This window comes from Macrosteles quadrilineatus, unplaced genomic scaffold, assembly GCF_028750875.1.
Source record: "Macrosteles quadrilineatus isolate MER2022 unplaced genomic scaffold, UCM_ALF_1.0 Scaffold_3__2_contigs__length_128488019, whole genome shotgun sequence".
Classification (NCBI taxonomy): Eukaryota; Metazoa; Arthropoda; class Insecta; order Hemiptera; family Cicadellidae; genus Macrosteles; species Macrosteles quadrilineatus.
In genome coordinates, this window is record NW_026542596.1 from 2,453,839 (window position 1) to 2,472,579 (window position 18,741).

Consider the following 18,741-nt stretch of genomic DNA (forward strand, 5'->3'; position numbering starts at 1 on the left):
TTAAATAATCCTTTATTGTGCCGATATTGTTTTTACATTTAACCATTGCAAATTTGCAAATGTATCCACTTTACTACCACTACAACGTTTACTGGTTGTGTAACGAAATATTGAGAAATGTAACAACTTCATTAAAGTGATTACCTAATCTATAAATTATAATATTACTAAACTGGCAATATTTACTAAAAATACCTTTCACAACGAATGATAATGACAGGTTAAATCTATTAATGAACGGTTACCATTTTCACATTATTTTTAAACAACAGTTAACTTAATATCTCAAATATTATTTACGATTTACAAACTAATAAATATTCCAAACCTTTTCATCAAATCTAAAAACAACTAAAATTGTTTTGACACGGTTGAGAGTTGTTAAGACTTTTTGAAATTTGTCGAAAAAACTAAATTGCTTGTCGCTACCATACAAAGCCACCATGTGTAGTTCCCAAGAAGCTTTGAAATAATGTTCTATCTAAAATATTGCGTTATGAAAACTTCGTTTTCAAGCCAACAATGTTGGCTGTTGACATAAAAGTTTTCCCTGGACGATAGTATAACAAAGGTGTAATTAGTGAATTTACTCAGGATGATACAAAGCCTTTGTGACATTTCTCTTGTTTACTCGAGTACTTTCATTACGTTACTTTTCTCAACCGTTTTACTTTTTAACATTTTCAGATGTTTACGAAGAATCTTTGTATTAATTAATTAATTGTACTGTTCAACAATTCTCTTTGTCTCTACTCGCTGCATTACTTCAATGTAAATTGCTCTGTTTACCAGAGCACAACTTGCATTTTTTAAGGCAGAAAAATAGTTCTTTTATGATATAATTTTATTTTGACTAATTAATGAGCAAAGTGGCAATTTCCTAAATGAGAGATCGATTTTGGCACACGAGGCTTGCCAATTACTTTTCCTCACTCCAGATGACAACTGAACAAAACCAAATTGCAGAAAGTGAACAAATAGTTGAGAGAGCTACTTACATACTAATAATGCTATTGAACAAAATGCCACTTTTCGGAAAACGTTTGAAAAATCTACTTATCGATAGTATAATTTCTTATCAAATATTTCCTTGACTTCTTACTAAGAGGGAGTGTCATGTTAAAGTTGACAAATTGTATATATATTTTGATATTCTGTGCTTCGATACTTCTGATTTCAAATAGTTTCGTATAGATACCATGCAGATGTAATAAGTTGGAAGTTGAATTGCTTCAACTATAAAACATGATTTATAGTTTTACCATAAATTTAAATTATTCAAAAATTTTGAACGGTAAATAATTAAATGTAATCTAAACTTGTTAATTCGATTTAATTCTTGTGGTTCGAAAGTTATAAAAGCAGTCCTGACTAATTAAACCACTTAGTCAGTAACAAAGCTACACATATCTTCTCACTCCTTTCTACACTGACATTGACTCCATATTCACAGTCGTTATATTAAAGTATTATTAAATTTGTTATTAAAATCTTATTTTTAATATATGTCGAATTTCCAATTTTGTCATCCTATACAACTCATATCACTTAATTTGGTAGCGAGAAGTGACAAAGACTCGAGAAATCCACCAAAGTGAACTGTTACACAAGTCTGAACGAGTTCTGAATAGAATGCAATATTGAATTACCCATAAAGAGAACGGTATATTGCTTGGAGATATATTGCTTTGGATAGATCGTAATAAAATTAGATTAGAGACAGATTCAATTGAGTGGAGGAATGAAGTATTGTGGGGCTTTGTCCTGGTAGGGGCGGAGTTTCCCCAGTTTCCTACCCACTATAACTACCTACAATTATGTGCCCACTCTTTAAGCAGCAATTGTACTTCGAGCCGGCGCTGGCTACAACATGGTTAGTCTCTCTCCTTACCTACTCTTGTGTTGTGTGTTGTATTAAAATCTTGTGTCATCGTGCTAAAACATGTATGTTAAATAATTGTTTCTAGCTTCTTCGTAAACTATTACGTGTTATTTTGTATGCCATTTTACGATCCTGCATTTAGAGCTGTGTGTTATTTGAACAGTTGTGTGATCATTATAATATAAGCGAGATTAAAGGGGGTATTATTTTTTAATTTTTTTTTAAGAAGAATGATTTCTTTTACAATAATTAAAGCAGATGAAATAGAAATCGTAAGCGGATTTTGGTCACAGTGAGTATAATATGATTCACATATAGAGGATGAAATAGTTTTTCGTCATACAGTTTAACATTGTAACGCTAATTAAACTGTTAAACACATGATTCCATTATAAAATTGTATTTTACTTCATATTTCTTTACCAAAGCAAAGTGGTTACGATCTCGTGTGTTGCCTGTCTATAAAAGTACTTAATTTATAATACTGGACTGAAATTCAGAACACATGAAAAATGCAAACTAACCGCTTTTTGTCCTATTACTTTGGTGCATTTAAATATATGTATAAATACATGTAGGTACAAAATGCATAAACAACTATGTTATAACTCAACTGTAGGCTACTCCTCAAATTATATATGCTGGGGTTTTTCCAAGGCCATAGCACTGGAAATTGTGTATGCTCTATTAATTTTTAAATAGCTAATTGTGGTATGGATTAAACAATTTTTATGATTCTCTATACTTGAAACATGCGTCTCAAGTGCATTACTTGTTGTACCTGCATTCGAGGGAAACAGGTCCGCGACGTAGGATATGGGGAAGGAAGTAGTCAATGCGAGTAGTCCGGAGTGTGGGAACTTTTTATGACGATTAGATTAAGGTAGCCTATCTGCAATCTTTAAATGCAATGGGAAGGGAGGGAAACATTTTGGCGACGTAGGAAGTGGAGAAGGAAGTAGTAAAGGCGAGTAGTATGGAGCGTGGGAACTGTTTATGACGATTAGATTGAGGTGTCTGCAATTCTGAAATGCTATGGGAAGGGAGGAAAACAGGTTCGCTACGTTGGAAGTGGTGAAGGAAGTAGTCAAGGCGAGCTGTCCGGAGTGTTGGAACTGTTAATAACGATTAGATTAAGTTATATACAATTCTAAAATGCTATGGGAATGGAGGGAAACAGGTCCATGACGTAGGAAATGGTGTAGGACGTTGTAAAGGCGAGCCGTGTGGAGTTTGGTAATGGATTTATATATCTCCAATACTAATACTTCTTTCAGAGTGAACTAATGATTTTCCCCGAGCAAAGCTCGGTTCCCAGGTACTAAATAATTAACTGACTAAATGAATAAGAGGTATAAAAAATGAGACTAAATGAAGAAGACATTCCAAACCATTTTTACCGTAAAAACAAAATTACTACAAAGGTTTAGTGGATGAAAACTTCAAATTTAGGAAAATATTGGTTTTAAGGAGTATGAAAAACAAATCAAGTTAGAAAACCAATAAATCTCTAAGCAAACTACTATAGAACATCGATGTGTTCTGGCTCAGTTCACCTCTCCGAAGTTTGCCATTGGGTGAAATTTATTTTCATTATTTATTCAAAATTCTCAAGTAAATATTTTAACAGGAATAATCAGCGTTTCTATTAAAATATGTTCATGCTTATAAACGGAGTGTACAAAGTGCAATTAGTGGGTTTTATGTGTAAAACTTTATGTTTTCCATCAAGGAAAATTTACTACTTTAATGGTTTGAGTGAACTGTTTAGTGATAGTTTATAAAATTTTAATGGCGAAATTATATTTCATGTATGTCAGTTAATTTCAAAATATTCACACATCTTCATGAAGTCATAACACTCATAGTCTGAGTATTTCAATTTACGCCCTGTTCACGCTGTCCTGATATTCATGATCACAAAGTTTGGTCACATAATAACGTGACCTATAAACGAGTCAGCGTAGCGAGAACTTGTGAACATTACGTATTCATCGTTATTGATTGAGAGTAGACAGAAAATGCCAAGCTTATCAAGAGCAAGTCGTACTTAGTTCTACAGCTTGCTTCTAGATTTATAGGTTTTTTCAACTTAGTTTCCTGTACTAGACCTCATTATGATAGGAAATGACTTTGCTGTTCAAATAAGTGTAATCAACCTTAAAGTTAGGAATACAATGGAAACCCCATGTACAGTATCTAAACTTTTATTTAATTACAGTACAAAATTGATGACAAAAGAAAAGAAAGGGCTCACAATAAAATTTTACAAAGAGTGGAAAAAGAATTTACTAATTAAAGCTTTAGGCTAAGCCTATTCCAATAGTTTTAATTTAGGTTCAGGGGTTATATTGCATGGATCTTTATCTCAGGTCGAACGGCGTTTGAATTTAATATTGTGATTATATATAGCCTAATTAATTTTTTTTTTTTTGAAATATAAAATATGTTCAAATTATTTTCTGATTGGTTGAATTAATTAAAGTTCTGAATAAGCTTCTATTAGTTCTTGACTTTGAATGTCAGTACAAATTTTCCAAAAATTAGGCCTAAAAAATGATATAATGGCTTCCAAGGAAAGAAAATGTCTAGTGGAGTGATCTCACCAAAATGTATGTCTTCTTCACAGTTAAATTTCTAGATGTTGTAATTATTAATGTTTTTAACAAGGAGGAATCCTCTTTAATCAAATTTCACTAATTTATTCCAAATATAGGCACTTTTTCATAAATTTTGATATTAAAATATGCAGTTTACATTTTATATCTTCACTCTAGCTCATCTCTCTTGGAAGTGAGGAAGGTTTGATGCATTGTTGCACTCCACATGTCAATGCTGACTTTATCACAGACAATTGTAGGCCACTGTTCACACATATATTATAACAATTTTCATACTGGTCTGTTTGGCCATATATTATACAAGGTTTGATAGATTGACATATTGATAAAAATAAAAACATATGGTACAAATTTTAGATTATTCTATTGAAAAATATTAGTGAAAATATTGAATTGTTACACAAGGTATACAGGAACGCTTTTTTACAATATGGGTGATATCAAACATAGGAGAATATCTGTAATCACAACAGTTTCTAAGAAGTCATAAGGTTGATTCATAATTGTTTTATATCCCAGTATTTGTATAATTTAATTTAAAAATAGAGTATTAATATTTTGGTAGAACATAAACAAGCTGTGAAATAACTGAATACATCCGCTAACACTCATCTTGCCAAGAATCATCCATCACGGCTTCCACGACGCTTTAAAAGTTCCTTGGAGATTTGGTAATCACCAGGCTATCCAAACGCTTCCAAAAATATGAGGTAGCCCAACGTAAATGGTCTATGCCCAAATGTGGTTACTAAAGGAATCGTTCCATCTACGTGCACTATCAGTAAAGAGTTTAATGAATCAAATTTAACATTATTGGATTAGCCTCTGACAGATAGTGCTACTAGAAAAATTTAATTTTCTCTCAGTATTTGATACTATGGGGGTTGATGTGACACTGGGGTTGCAGTTTATAGTAAGGTTACATGTTTAAATAGTAGGTAAATTGGACACTTAAAAATCGGCATCACATTATTATTATAATGTTTGTAAAATCAACTGGGTTCCTTTTTTATTCCAAGGCTGGCCATAAACGTAAATAGTCGTGGGGTGGATAAGAAAACAGTTCTCCGTAGTGCGTTTTTGCATTTTTGACAACAGTTAATTTGATTCAAGAAGTGACAAAAATTTGTGATAGGAATAAGAACTATCAAAGTAGGATTATTTACAGGTAGTCTTATGTTTTAATTATACATAAACTTATGGTGTTGTACAAATATTCAATTTTTTTAGGTGTAGTAGTAGAACGTTATAGCTATGGTAGGTATGTTATACTATAGCGTACCGTCAATTAAAATAAACAAAATTTTCTCAAACCGTATCCTCTCCCATTGCAAACGCAAAGCACGGTATAACTGCAATAAGCATTTTATACTTCTACACCAATCCTGTACGAAGGACGGGTATTCTGCTAGTTATTTTAAATGTGAATACTCGTAAGGTTAACATGGGGAACTACAGAGCCACTGGGGCGGAGCTCGTAAGGTTATTTGAGATAAGAAAAGGCCTATATGTTAATCGGGAATGTGAGGTATCATCTTGCCAAATTTCAGCCCAATCCGTCTCGAAGTTAATGCGTTATTGAACTTCAAACAAACACACACACACACACACTTTCACATATAATATTAGCATGATATGATAACCATTTTAAAGTGTGTTTGTTTTTTCCCTCTCGCACACATACAATTCTTTTAATTTAGTTAACTCGGAGCTAAGCACTAAGCAGACATATGTTGCGCCTTCAGTAGGCAATACACGCACTACTTGCTTGTATCTATATTGACTAGTCGCGCCGTTGTATTTTATATTACAAGGAAATACAGATTATCTTCACATTCATTTAGGCTGATTAGGAGACATACAGTTGCAAAAACAGGTCTGCTCACTACGGTTGCAATAAGGTGATTTCAGAAATAATTTATTTGCGAACTATCAATCCTATAATCCTATATTGGTAAGCATGTTTCTTAAAATAACTTTTTTCTCAGCTCGTGTGCATCACAGGTAAAATCTACGCATACTGTTAGAGAAATATTTTCCTTTAGATGTGCAGAATCCTTTATAAATTAAAATAGGCTAAAAATAAGCACAACATATTCCAAATTTAAAAAAAAATTAACACTGGCATGGATCGCCATGCTAATGAGGAAATAACAACGATATATAAAGAGAAAATTAAAAATGGAAAATATTTCAATCGTATGTTTTATTTACAGCGTGCGTAAAAATAGAGAAGTTTGTACAATACTATTTTTGGTCGAGTTTTGGGCCACGGGGCGACCCTTAGTATAGATTAAAATACAAGTATAGCAGAAGTAAACTGTTGTTGTTTGCTTGTTTATAGATGTATTTGGATAAACTTGGCATATTTATTTATTTTATACTAAGCTTTTAATATTTTACCCATCTCCCTGTAGCGGCAAACCTAGGCACTTGTTAAACCTAATGTTTTTTAAATAGATCTATATTGAAAATCCAATAAGGCAAATAGAAATTCGCTAAGTCTGCAGGTTTGATGTGGCGGGAGTTTTTTTTTAATCTGTATTGTCTTCAAAATAACATTTTGTTCCTATACCAAATGTCAGTCATTCCTTTGCAATCATCCAGTACACGCACATTCTAAGGTTTAGGGGCATATTCGTGTGATTTAAAATATACTGTTCTCCATTTGTGAGTTCAAGTCAAATAACTCTCCCCTAAACAGCATAAAACGATCGCAAAATCTACAACACTTTGGGAATCCGACCCAACCCAAACACATTGTTGATTAGTTGATTGCTGTTTTTGCTTTCATTACAACAAACAGTTTAAGTGGACAGACTGTTAATATTGACTCGTCATCATTAGCAGACACTTCCGGTCTGTCGACTGACGTACTTCCGGCGGCGCGCCCATCAATCGGTTATAATTAACTCGGGCATCTCTGGACAATGTTGGACGGAAATATACCTCTCGAGGCTCAGACATCTGGCTGGAGGTGGAGGTGGAGGTGGCGGTGATGGCAGTGGTGGTGAAACTGTGGTGGAGGGCGGTGGTGCGGTGACGTAGACAGATCAGCTGATGATAACACGACAGAGTGACAAACATTTAATCACGTGTTTAATTATCGATCAGCTTATCACAACCCCGAGCAACGAATCGTTATACTCGTAAATTAGTAATAATCAGCTGATTACGACAACGAGTGCCGAACTATTGACCACGTGACCGAGTAACAAACAGCTGATTACAACGAGTGACGAACCATTGATCACGTGACCCAGTGACGATCAGCTGATCAAGTGGCGAAGTACAACGTGATTTAACAGATGTTTACGTGTAGTCTGTTTTCACATGTCATATTACCAATTAGTTTTACTATTTAATTAGGTTACCAATTTTAACTTTTTTATTCAGGGCGTGACTTATGAAAAATTCTAGATTTTGTATTTGCTTTGTGTTTTAAAATAGTTTAGCAATACGTGGAAATCCATTTTTAAGTCAAATTGAATAGCAAACACATTTTGCAAAAAAAGTGCTATTTCATTTTCTAGTAACATTCTTAACTGGTTTAAAGCATTGTTATAGTTCACAGTACATAGTATGTATTACTGTTTCGTTTTACCACCAAAGAGAATTTTATAATTACATATTTATGAAAACACGAAAACTATTGAACTAGTTTGAAGCATTAGTTCTGATTATACACTTGGTATAATATAACATTGCCAAGTAATGCGCTTTATGAGGACTAAGTCAAGAAAAAATTAGGTTAGTTAAAAAAAAGGTTTAATAAAAAATGTTTACTAAACTATGATTATTTTTTTTGTACTCAAAGTAGCACCAATGATTATGAACAATGAACCCACTCGATATATCTTAGAATTAATTTTTTCTAATCCTACAAACAATGACATTGTTAACGTTAAACCACTCCACAAAATGAGGTCATTTATAACATGGTTATAGCAGCTGTGTAAAATAATTGGCTTTAGAGTGCCAAAAAGTTGAAATACAAACCAATTACTACCAATTACATTGATGTCAACATTAAAGCTAATTTGTACCTTTGCCAGGAACTATAAAATAAGCGACAACGGTTGGATTTGTGAAAGAACTCAGTGAATTAGTAGTGAAACGGAAGTAGTGAAGTAGGCAACCGGAACTAAGCGCAAGTGAAGTGTATAAGGAAAGCAGTCATGAAGTGGTGTAAGGAATGTTGGAACGCCATCGGATATGACTTGGCGCGACCTTCCATTCTCGAGAAATTCGACGGCACCAGGATTATAATGGTGGGATGACAGATAAAGTCTAAGTTATTTGTGATATAATAGTAGTGTAATTGCTTGGTTTTAGTTTGACTGTGTGGTTAAGTAATAACAAACATTGCTTTTGCATTTTGTGTTTAAAACGATTTTATTTCTACACATTTTATTTGTATAAAGACACATTTCATGGGACAAACTTTCTGAGGCAGTTGTGTAAACAACAAAATAAAAAATAAGTTACCAACAAAATTAAAAAGGGACAGGCCTAAAAGATGTCATAATTTGAATACGACTTTATAACTTTTAATCGAATAATTTGACTTGTCGATTTTCCAAAATTTTCTGATGAAAAAACCATACCGGAACAGTTTTTTTTTTATTAACAACAGTATAGCCATCAATCTCAATTATTAAAGATAATTGATAATAATTATTATTAAGATAGTTTGTATGTTACTCAATTATCTCAAGATATATACTCTTATTAAGATAGGCAGTACTTTTAGTACCTTACTACTACAGCAGTTTCAAATACCGAGAAGATTTAAGTTAGTTGAAATCCTTCAAAGTAAATGGTACTTGAACATTTTACTATTTTGAGAGCATGAATTTGTTTTGTTAAATGAACACTTAATTTCTTATTTTAAAAATCCTAACATTTACAAACGTAGTTTACCTGACTTTGAAGTCAAGAATGATGTAAAACTACTACAGGAAGACTATTTCGTTCTGGCACATCACTGAAGCAGATGCTGCCAAAGACGTCGATGACTGACAGCCATTGTTTATTCAACAGGAAAGGAGATCTCGATATACAAAACTGACTGAGTGTTCTCTTACAAGGAGTTCGAGAGTGAGAAGTTTTAGGTTTGCCATGTTCTATTTTTACTATTGGTCAACACCCGCAAACAAAGCTATACATAATTCATTGCAAATTGTATATATAGTCCAATTGAACACAATTGTGCCAGAGATACTTTTGTTTTAATCGAAGGTCTTTTTTCTGCAGCTACTTCCGTCTTTACTCTTTTTATTCCTACTCTTGCTACTTAAACCTGCTAACTAGCTTGAAGTTTTTCTACAATAGAACAACAAACTATACATCGCCACCTTACCTATCTCAACTCCGTGTATCCCTATATTGACTGGTTCAATCCCAAGCCGATGTCCGATCCAGATGCCATTTTTCATTGGACTTTCTGACATAAGGTTGACGTTGAATAGTAACAAGAACACAGTGTGGTCCGTTTACTTATGAGAAATCTTAAAAAAATCTATGATTCAGAAACACACACATGCACTCGATAATAAATGTCCAAAATAAAATGGCTGTACAATTTTCCATAAATATAAAGAAACCGTGCAGAGCCCTCTTGTGGGATCACCTTGTGTACTGACGTCTAAATTTCCAAGGACAACTATATATTTCTGAAGATGTGTTTTTGTTGCAGGTATTATCGCTGGGTGCCGACGTACTGCCGGAGTACAAGCTGCAGTCCCCCAGAATACACAAGTGGACAGTTCTTCACTACAGCCCCTTCAAGGCAGTGTGGGACTGGATCATCCTCTTGTTGGTCATGTACACAGCCATCTTCACACCTTACGTGGCCGCCTTCTTGCTCAACGAGCCTGACTTCAGCACTAGAAAGAACAAGAAATACGGCGATGATCCTATTGTCATTATAGACCTAATAGGTAAGTCAAATGGCGACTAAACTGATGTTAGAATACGCGACTCGACATCTCTGAATTCTGTAAACTGACTATTCTCTCTTGGTCATATTCTCAAATTGGTTAACGGATAACAGTTAAGCCGTTAAGGGTTATTTTTTACCGCCCCATCATTGCTGCGCTTTATCATGTTTGCCTTTTCCTTTTCCTTTTAATGTTATCACTATAAAAAATTTACTGAAATGTGTACATAAATCAGATGGGCTGATATAAGATAAGTAGCCGAGTGTGTGGTTTGGCCCTGAAAAACGATAGCTTTTAGACTGGTTCAAAACTTTACCCAACTGACATTGATGGTTGGAATTTTAAAATAGGGTCCTGGCTAAATACATTAGACTGGTATTAGTAATACCTCTACAAATGTTACAAATCCTCACATTATTCAACACATATCCTATTCAACTTTAAGTACCGGTACGTAACAAAGTGCCGCTTCAAGAACTTTTTGATTGATTGAAATTGATTAACATGTATGTACCTGCTGTTTAATTATTGCACAATATGCCATTGCTAGCACACCTGAAATAATAATTAGAGACCTAGCACAGTTCTCTTCTTGGCTAGTAAGTTAGCAGTTTCAAATAACTTATTTTTTAAACTTCAGGCTCATACTACAATTTCTCTTATGTTGTGTATCTCTCTTTCCAGTCGATGTGACATTCATCGTAGACATTCTCATCAACTTCAGAACCACGTATGTAAACAACAATGACGAGGTCGTGTCACATCCTGGGAAGATTGCAGTCCACTACTTGAGAGGCTGGTTCCTCATAGATCTCGTGGCAGCCATTCCCTTCGACCTCCTGCTCTTCGGCTCTGACACTGACGAGGTAACTATCTACAATCAACTTCGCTTTGCTTTCAAAATCGTTGTCAGTCACTAGTGTTGTGGGCATAAGTCTTAATCCAAGTGTGAATAAGTTTGTCGAATGTTTCTTGAGGTAAATTATTGTATATATAAAACTATGAGCGACAAAAAGGTGGATAAGTTAGCTATTTAAACCTATTTCTCACGCCGGAAAAATCTGTTTTAACTTTAAACTACGACGATACGGCTTAGGTTGAAGGGTTGATAACCCCCTAAACAATAGTTTTTTTTTATTGGGTGCACAGCATAATAAATACCCCTGCCGCAGCAGACCTGCAGACTAAGATTTTTAATATCGAATACATCTTAAAATGTATTCCTACAGATTTTTTGAATTTTCTCTGTCACGTTTAATTTTACAACAACAATATATAAAATTATTTGTTTTTTAAGCTATACAAGATGGTCTCATAGAAAATCATGCCTTTCAATGTTTTAAGGGTAAAAATTAGGGGAAAAACTATTTTTTGAAAATTCAAAAACTCTCCAATACCTTGTTCTCATGTCTCGATCTTGCTGGTTCCCAAAGTTATTCAAGTTTATCTGGCCCACTCCTTCAAGCCAAATTTCATCAAAATTGGACCAAAATTACTTGAGTTATCGCGTTCACAAACGCAAAGGCCTATATTCACAAATGAAAAAGATTTTACAAAAAAGTAAATCGGTCCTGGGCCCAGGTCTCACTATGCCACCTACGGTAATAGCTACTCCCCTATATGAAAATTCACTAAAAGCTTTTGATAGTGGTTGGTTAGTAAAATCACTCTTTCATTTTTCTCTTTGTAGATAATACCAAGATACATTTCTTTCCAGTACACGTAATGAGGATTTATATGTTTCATACTTTTTCTTCTTATTTCATCTACTAACAGATTCAGCTCAAAAAAATATTCATAAAATGTGTATGTTTGGTCCTCTGAAATAACAAGGGAGAAAAGCACGTACATCATATTTTGAAAATCTAACAAAAAAAGCTTTTGTGTTGGCCTACCCAAAGTCAATGATAACTTTCACCTCTAGTTAGGAAATGTAATTTCCCCATTTCAATATGCCATTCCGTCAGCAGCTATAGCTACCACTCTTGTTCTTTAATAAGACTGGTTAGTGTTACTCAATAAATATTTTCTCAATTTTCTTAATGGTTCATAATAATGTATTTTAATTTAAGACTAACTTTAAAATTATCAGAACAAGTTTTATGGTGGATTGAAAAAAAAACTAAAAAGTAACTTTATACAACTGTAAATGTACAGATTATAGAAGAACAAATAAATACATCTTAGTAATGTTTTCCTTTACCTGGTAAAATGGTACTCCCCAAAAAAATGTCTTTCGGTTAGCTTGAGGATTTATAATCAAAGATCACAAACTTATTCACTCTTATTTAAAATGTTCTTACTTTGACGTTTCGATGTCTAGATGACAATGAACTCACTTTTGTGAATGGTAATATAAACCTCAGTATCACAGTAACTTAGCTTCTAACTCCTAGTTGAGTACCTCTATTTTCAAAGTAGAAATTAAATAAGATCTTTATAAATATTTTAAATTAATCATTGACGTTAAATTTCTTGGCAAACGATTTAGTTTGTCAAAAGAGTGGACAGAGGTGTTATACATTAATTTCTAGGTGATAAATGCTAAAAAATATCATTTTAAAATTATCATCAATCACAATTTTTTTTGTTTATAATATTTTGAAGTTTTATAGTTTTATTGATTCCTTAAGTGTCCTCAAGTGACCATTAAGTGTCTAGATCTTAAAATAGTTAATTGTAGATCAGTTAATGTTTCTAGAACTATTCCTTTTTAATAAACTAGAATTAAATATGATTTTAGCTAACTTTAATATTTGTGTAGTTTAACTTTTTGTAGAGTTATGTTACTAACTTAAAAGGTTGAATAGAAGTAACAATCAATTAAGTGTTGAACATAGAAACAAAGTTGAATAGGTAGATAACTAACTTGAATATAGTGATGAATATGAATATGTTTTTACTTCTCAGTATTAAGGCAAAAGGCACTCTTCAGCCTTGAAATCGTTGAAATATTTTGCTTTTAAGGATATTAAATGTTATTGATATTTTATGATAATTTGCAATTTTAATCAATAAATATTTTTAGAGGGGTTCGAATTTCATCTGTTTGCATAAAGTACTATTTTGTTATTCTAAAAGTGTAAGAAGTAAAACTTCAATACTTTTAAATTAAATGTGTTAAACAAAAATTTAAATTATCTCTCTCTCTCTATGAACTCCTCTGATTTCGATTTCTTCCCAATCTTTTTTCACCATGGTTAATCTAGCCTAGTCTTTCAATGTTGTACCCATTGCATGGTGGAGCTATGTTATCTTCAACTAACTGTAGACGATTATCGGTGGTTCTTTGAATAGAAATTCCAATTCAACTTGAACAATGGATTTTTCTACAGTTAGTTAATGGTGTATGTAACTGTAAATATAGTTGTCTTCAATGTTGAACCTAGCGTAGCTTCATTAACGCGATGGTTGTATTCAGTTGTAAACAGTTAGTCCAATTTTGACTCTTTCAGCAGTTGGGCTTGGATGCAGACGAGGTCAGTTTCTTCCTGTTAGAGCTTGCTTGCTCTTGCTCGTGCATCTCGGCTGACACTAACTCACCGCGCAAGTCCTAACTTATGCTCAACTTTTACAACTATTTTACAATCAAAAATATAAGCTCAACTTTGACAACTACACTCAAAAACTTAAGCTTTGCTTTAACAACTTTACATTAAAACTTCAAAATTCAACGGTAACCAATTTTAGTAGAACACTAAAAAACTTTGTTTTCTACTGGCAAAAACTAATCTACTAGTTTAAATCTGGACTGAGAGAAAACATTTTGCAAGATAAAAACTAATCATCTGAGTTGAGTTAAATGAAAACCTTATGAGTATTTTTATTCATAAGGGATTAGGAATTTTGTTACTTAACCATCACTATTCTTTAAAATACAGTCTGTAGCGATAACATTGATGTTTGTTGGCATAATATAAAGTGGCCCATAATTTGAATTCATATCTCTGGTACTGTACATAGTTTACATTGGTTTTTATCACAAAATTCTTTTGGATGAGTAAACTCAGTTTCTTGAAAATCACTTGTATCATTATTGAACGACATTCTTTAGTCAATTAATAAAAAACCTATATTGTTTAAAAATAAGTAAAATTACTTTTTCGTTTTTGAAAATAATGCTCAGGTCTGTTTTCATGGCAAAAATATTGATTTTTAAAATTAAATTTATCGTTACTTGAAGCTTTAATAGCTGTACCAGTTAATTTTAATATCCAACAATGTATGTGCATACATGCTAAAGTTTTAGATAAAAAAAACACTCTTTTTACAACCGAACCATTGTCTTTCCCATTTAACTATTAGGCCTATTCATACAGAGGCGGTAGCTGCAAAAAGGGCCTTTATGCCAGAACATTGATTTGAGAAAAACGAGTTCGAAAAAATGTCATTCTTGCATAAATATTGCATTTACTAAGAATCTAACTTGGAATACTTCTCCATATTCTTTAGAACCTGAAGCAAATTTTGTTACCATGGTTTTTTAATAACAATATCAGGCTATTAAGTATTTTTTGTTTATGTGAAATAGTGCATGGGCCCTTTTTGCATAGATGAAGTTTTTACATGCCCTTTTTGCATAGACCAATATTTATATGATCTGTTAAAGCATAAAATATGCGTTTTCTTAGGCAATTTCTAACAGTTTGATAAGAAAAATTTAAATTTAAAATGACATCTTACCGGCTCAGTAATTAAAAATAATAAAATCATAGTGTAACCTGTAAGAGAAAAAAAGGTAGGCTGCACAGTAAAATATGAGTCATAGTTGAAAATGTAACACTTTTATTTTACAATAAAAAAAGTGAGTCATAGGCTAGTTGGATATCTAATACTTTTATCTTTCAATGTCTTTACAATTTAATTTAATTTAATAACCTTTGACGTTTTCTAGTATTTCGAGCCCATTCTTCCTTATTTTCACTTTTCTTCTTAGCACCCTTATTCTTAAAAGTGTCCAAAATAGTAGATTTAGTAGTTAGCATGATGTTAAAGAATAAAATAAACTGAATATTCCTATTGTTTGGTCACTAACACACTCCAAAACTGAACAAAACAAACATAATAACATTCATAACATACCGATGTGTCCCACGAAGGGGTTTAAACGTTTGATTTTATATTACGTGCCCATTCATGCACCGAACCTTTTTAAACTTTACACAGTTTACAAAGTAGGTTCTAAAAATATTCTGGAAAAATTTCAACTCCCTAACCTTAGTAGAAACAAAATGGCGGCTTATTGACAAATTTACCAATGTGCTTTCTATAAAAACTACTTTCATGATTTATTATTAGTTATTTATTTATTATTATTATTTATTAGTTATTTGATTAATTTTTAGTTTTCCATTTGGCTATGTTCTAATTTTTTCTTGTTTTAAAGTCATATTGCCCTGGAAAGTAACAATAAAAATATTTTATAAAACCAAAAATACCTTTTTTAATGTTTTAAAGTAACTTTTTCAATATGCCGCCATTTTGTTTCTACTAAGGTTAGGGAGTTGAAATTTTTCCAGAATATTTTTAAAACCTACCTTGTAAACTGTGTAAAGTTTCAAAAAGTTCGGTGCATGAATGGGCGCGTAATATAAAATCAAACGTTTAAACCCCTTCGTGGGACACCCTATACATAACATTCAGTGTCATTAACCTCGATCTATGCAAGAAGGGCCTATACACAACTTTCTTATAACAGCTGTACAAAAAAAAAAATACTTCAGATCCAAATATGAAACTTTGCAGGTATACCAACAAACATGTGTAGAATTGAAAGAAACGTTCTCCGCAAAAAGGGCCTATGGATCCATAGGCCCTTATTGCAGCTACCTCCTCAGTCAAAAGCTCACAATTCCATGAATTATGCAATAATATTACTGTGCAATGGTGTTTCAACTAAAATAAGTTTATAAATACATCACAGCACATACTTATTGAAATCACTTGTATATAAGACTTACAGTTTTAAAATATTATCTGAGTAAGATAAATTTCAATATCCAATTTTTAATTGAATCAGTTAACTGTAAGTGTTTATAATCATATCAACTTGATTGAAATACAGGTTTTAATGTATATTAAGTAGTTAAATACTTTAGCAGCATAACAAACAGACTTTTGTAAAAAATAAGTTTTGTAAAAAATGTGTTTTCTCAGTCCTCTTTCAACATGCTAATAGGCTAGTTTACTATCATAACATCTCTCTACCTAATGTTAAATTGAGATGTTTCTTTTAACACTAAGAATACACTGACTCGTGTTTGTGTGTATTCTAGTTTGACTTTACTAAATTTTATAAATTGATAATTTAGAAAACCAGACTGATTTTTCCTACCATACTCAAATTTAGTCATAAATGAAACAATTCACAAAACTATAGATCAAATAATCAAATCTATCAAACTACTGTAGCACTATTTACAAAAAGAAATATAGTAAAGGCGTCTTTTTCAAAGTATAGAATGTCAGTAGCATGTGATTAGATTTTGCATGAATTGCTAATGTTTCTGTGGTAATGTTATAGTTTTTATGATATGCTTTTTTGGTAATATGTTGCATGATATGTTATAGGCCTACTAATATTTCTCCTGCTTTCAATAGTAATTTTCAAAAATAAATTTATCCATCTAAAACGTTGTTGAACTGATTTCCTGATGTATTGAACGTGTTAAAAGTGAGTTTTAATTGTTACTACATCATGGTAGCACATTTTGTGTTAACAAAACATGGTTTGAGTTGCAATAACAATTTTGAATTGAATGGTTGTGTTTCATCTGGATTGATTGTTTTTCCTTTGTGTTGAACTTCTTTTTAATTCTTGTCAAATCTAAATTATAATTTAAATCATGTTGGGCAAAGTTTTATGGATGTTACAACTTATAAGACAAAAGCATAATATGTGGTTATGTATATTTTTTCCTTCAATGTTTTATATTTAAATAGTTACCAAACACTTTTTTTAATTACTAGGGACGTTAGTAAGTAAGTAAAGGCCGTAGTTTAGCTCCGTTGTTTGCAAGTACGCCACGGCGAGGCTGCTTGCTGTTTGTTGGTATCATTGGTGAACAGAATGGTGCAATTTGTTACTCTATAGTATGATATGAGCTCTATAATATGAGTACGCTTCACTGCGTGTTTATAAAATTAAAAAATCTTAATCTTAAAAAGTCTTCTGCCACATTCAAAATAAGATCAGTGATACTTTTTTACCACAAGAACCACATTTAATGCCGACATTGAACGCCAGATAAATGAAAGTTATGACCTTAATGCAATAAATGCAACGGGTTGGAGGTGTAAACATTTCTGTGAACATCTTCCTTTGTGTTGTTCTGACAAAAATCAGGTACCCACCAATATCACAATTACTTCCGAAGTGAAAATTTTCACGTTCATTTATAACCTTTCTAACCGTTTCTTCACTTTCTCCTATCATTGCATTAGGGTCATAAGCTTATAAGCTCATCTGGTGGTTAATGTCTGCAGCTGACATATTTATTGCACACTCACTCATCTTATCCTTCATGCGGAGGGATATTCAATAATATTAAAAGTTTTCCAGACAAACAGCAAAATTTACACATCTGCTACATAGCTCCAACTGACGAACTGCTACAGTTTTGTTCACAAATGATGCCAGGCAGGAGGCGGAGGAGAGTTGTGGCGTACCTGGGAACTAAGGAGCAATACTCCCAATCGGCCATTACCCATTACAGTACTTACACAGTAATCTACCCTCGTATTTGTCCTCATGAATTTGTTCAATTTATCTTAAACGTTTCAGAGGTGAGGGAAGGTTAAACAAAGTTGTACCTATTGCTTTTGGATGCTTAAAGACATTTTTAAAACTTGTAAATGCATCATCTGCTAACAACACATAATTTGCAGTATTATTAAATAGGCCTATATGAATTATTATAAATATACATATTATTAGTATTTTTAAAAAAGTTAAGAATTAGCTTAATTTAAATCTACTATTTTTATAAAATAAGCTTAACGTGTTAATGAATTTAATAAATTAAATATGATAGTGAAGAGAATATTTTTATGATTGGTTAATCAAACACTTGACATTCCTTAACACTAAGTTTGTTAATAGTCCAGTCAATCTGTTCCTAAAATAGGCCGATAGACAAAAAAAATACTAACAGGCTGGATTTTTTCCCATCGACTACTACTATGTAGACAAGTCTCCAGCCAAAAGTCCCCACCCCTAGCCCTCTTGCTTTTTTCCCTAGAGCCCGCCAAAGTTTTTAGGGGTGGATACTTGCAGTACTTAATAAAATCGCTTATA

The 18,741-nt window shown here is 32.5% G+C and overlaps 1 protein-coding gene across 1 annotated transcript in view; it reads left to right on the forward strand.

The window, feature by feature from the left end:
* Positions 1-18,741, forward strand: part of LOC128988436 (potassium voltage-gated channel subfamily H member 2-like) — a 322,627-nt gene that overhangs the window by 251,055 nt on the left and 52,831 nt on the right. Inside the window, exons 10-12 of the mRNA XM_054409711.1 lie at positions 10,202-10,445; positions 11,130-11,311; positions 13,901-13,924. Of these exons, the coding sequence (XP_054265686.1) occupies positions 10,202-10,445; positions 11,130-11,311; positions 13,901-13,924 (450 nt within the window). The remainder of the gene's footprint in view (positions 1-10,201; positions 10,446-11,129; positions 11,312-13,900; positions 13,925-18,741) is intronic.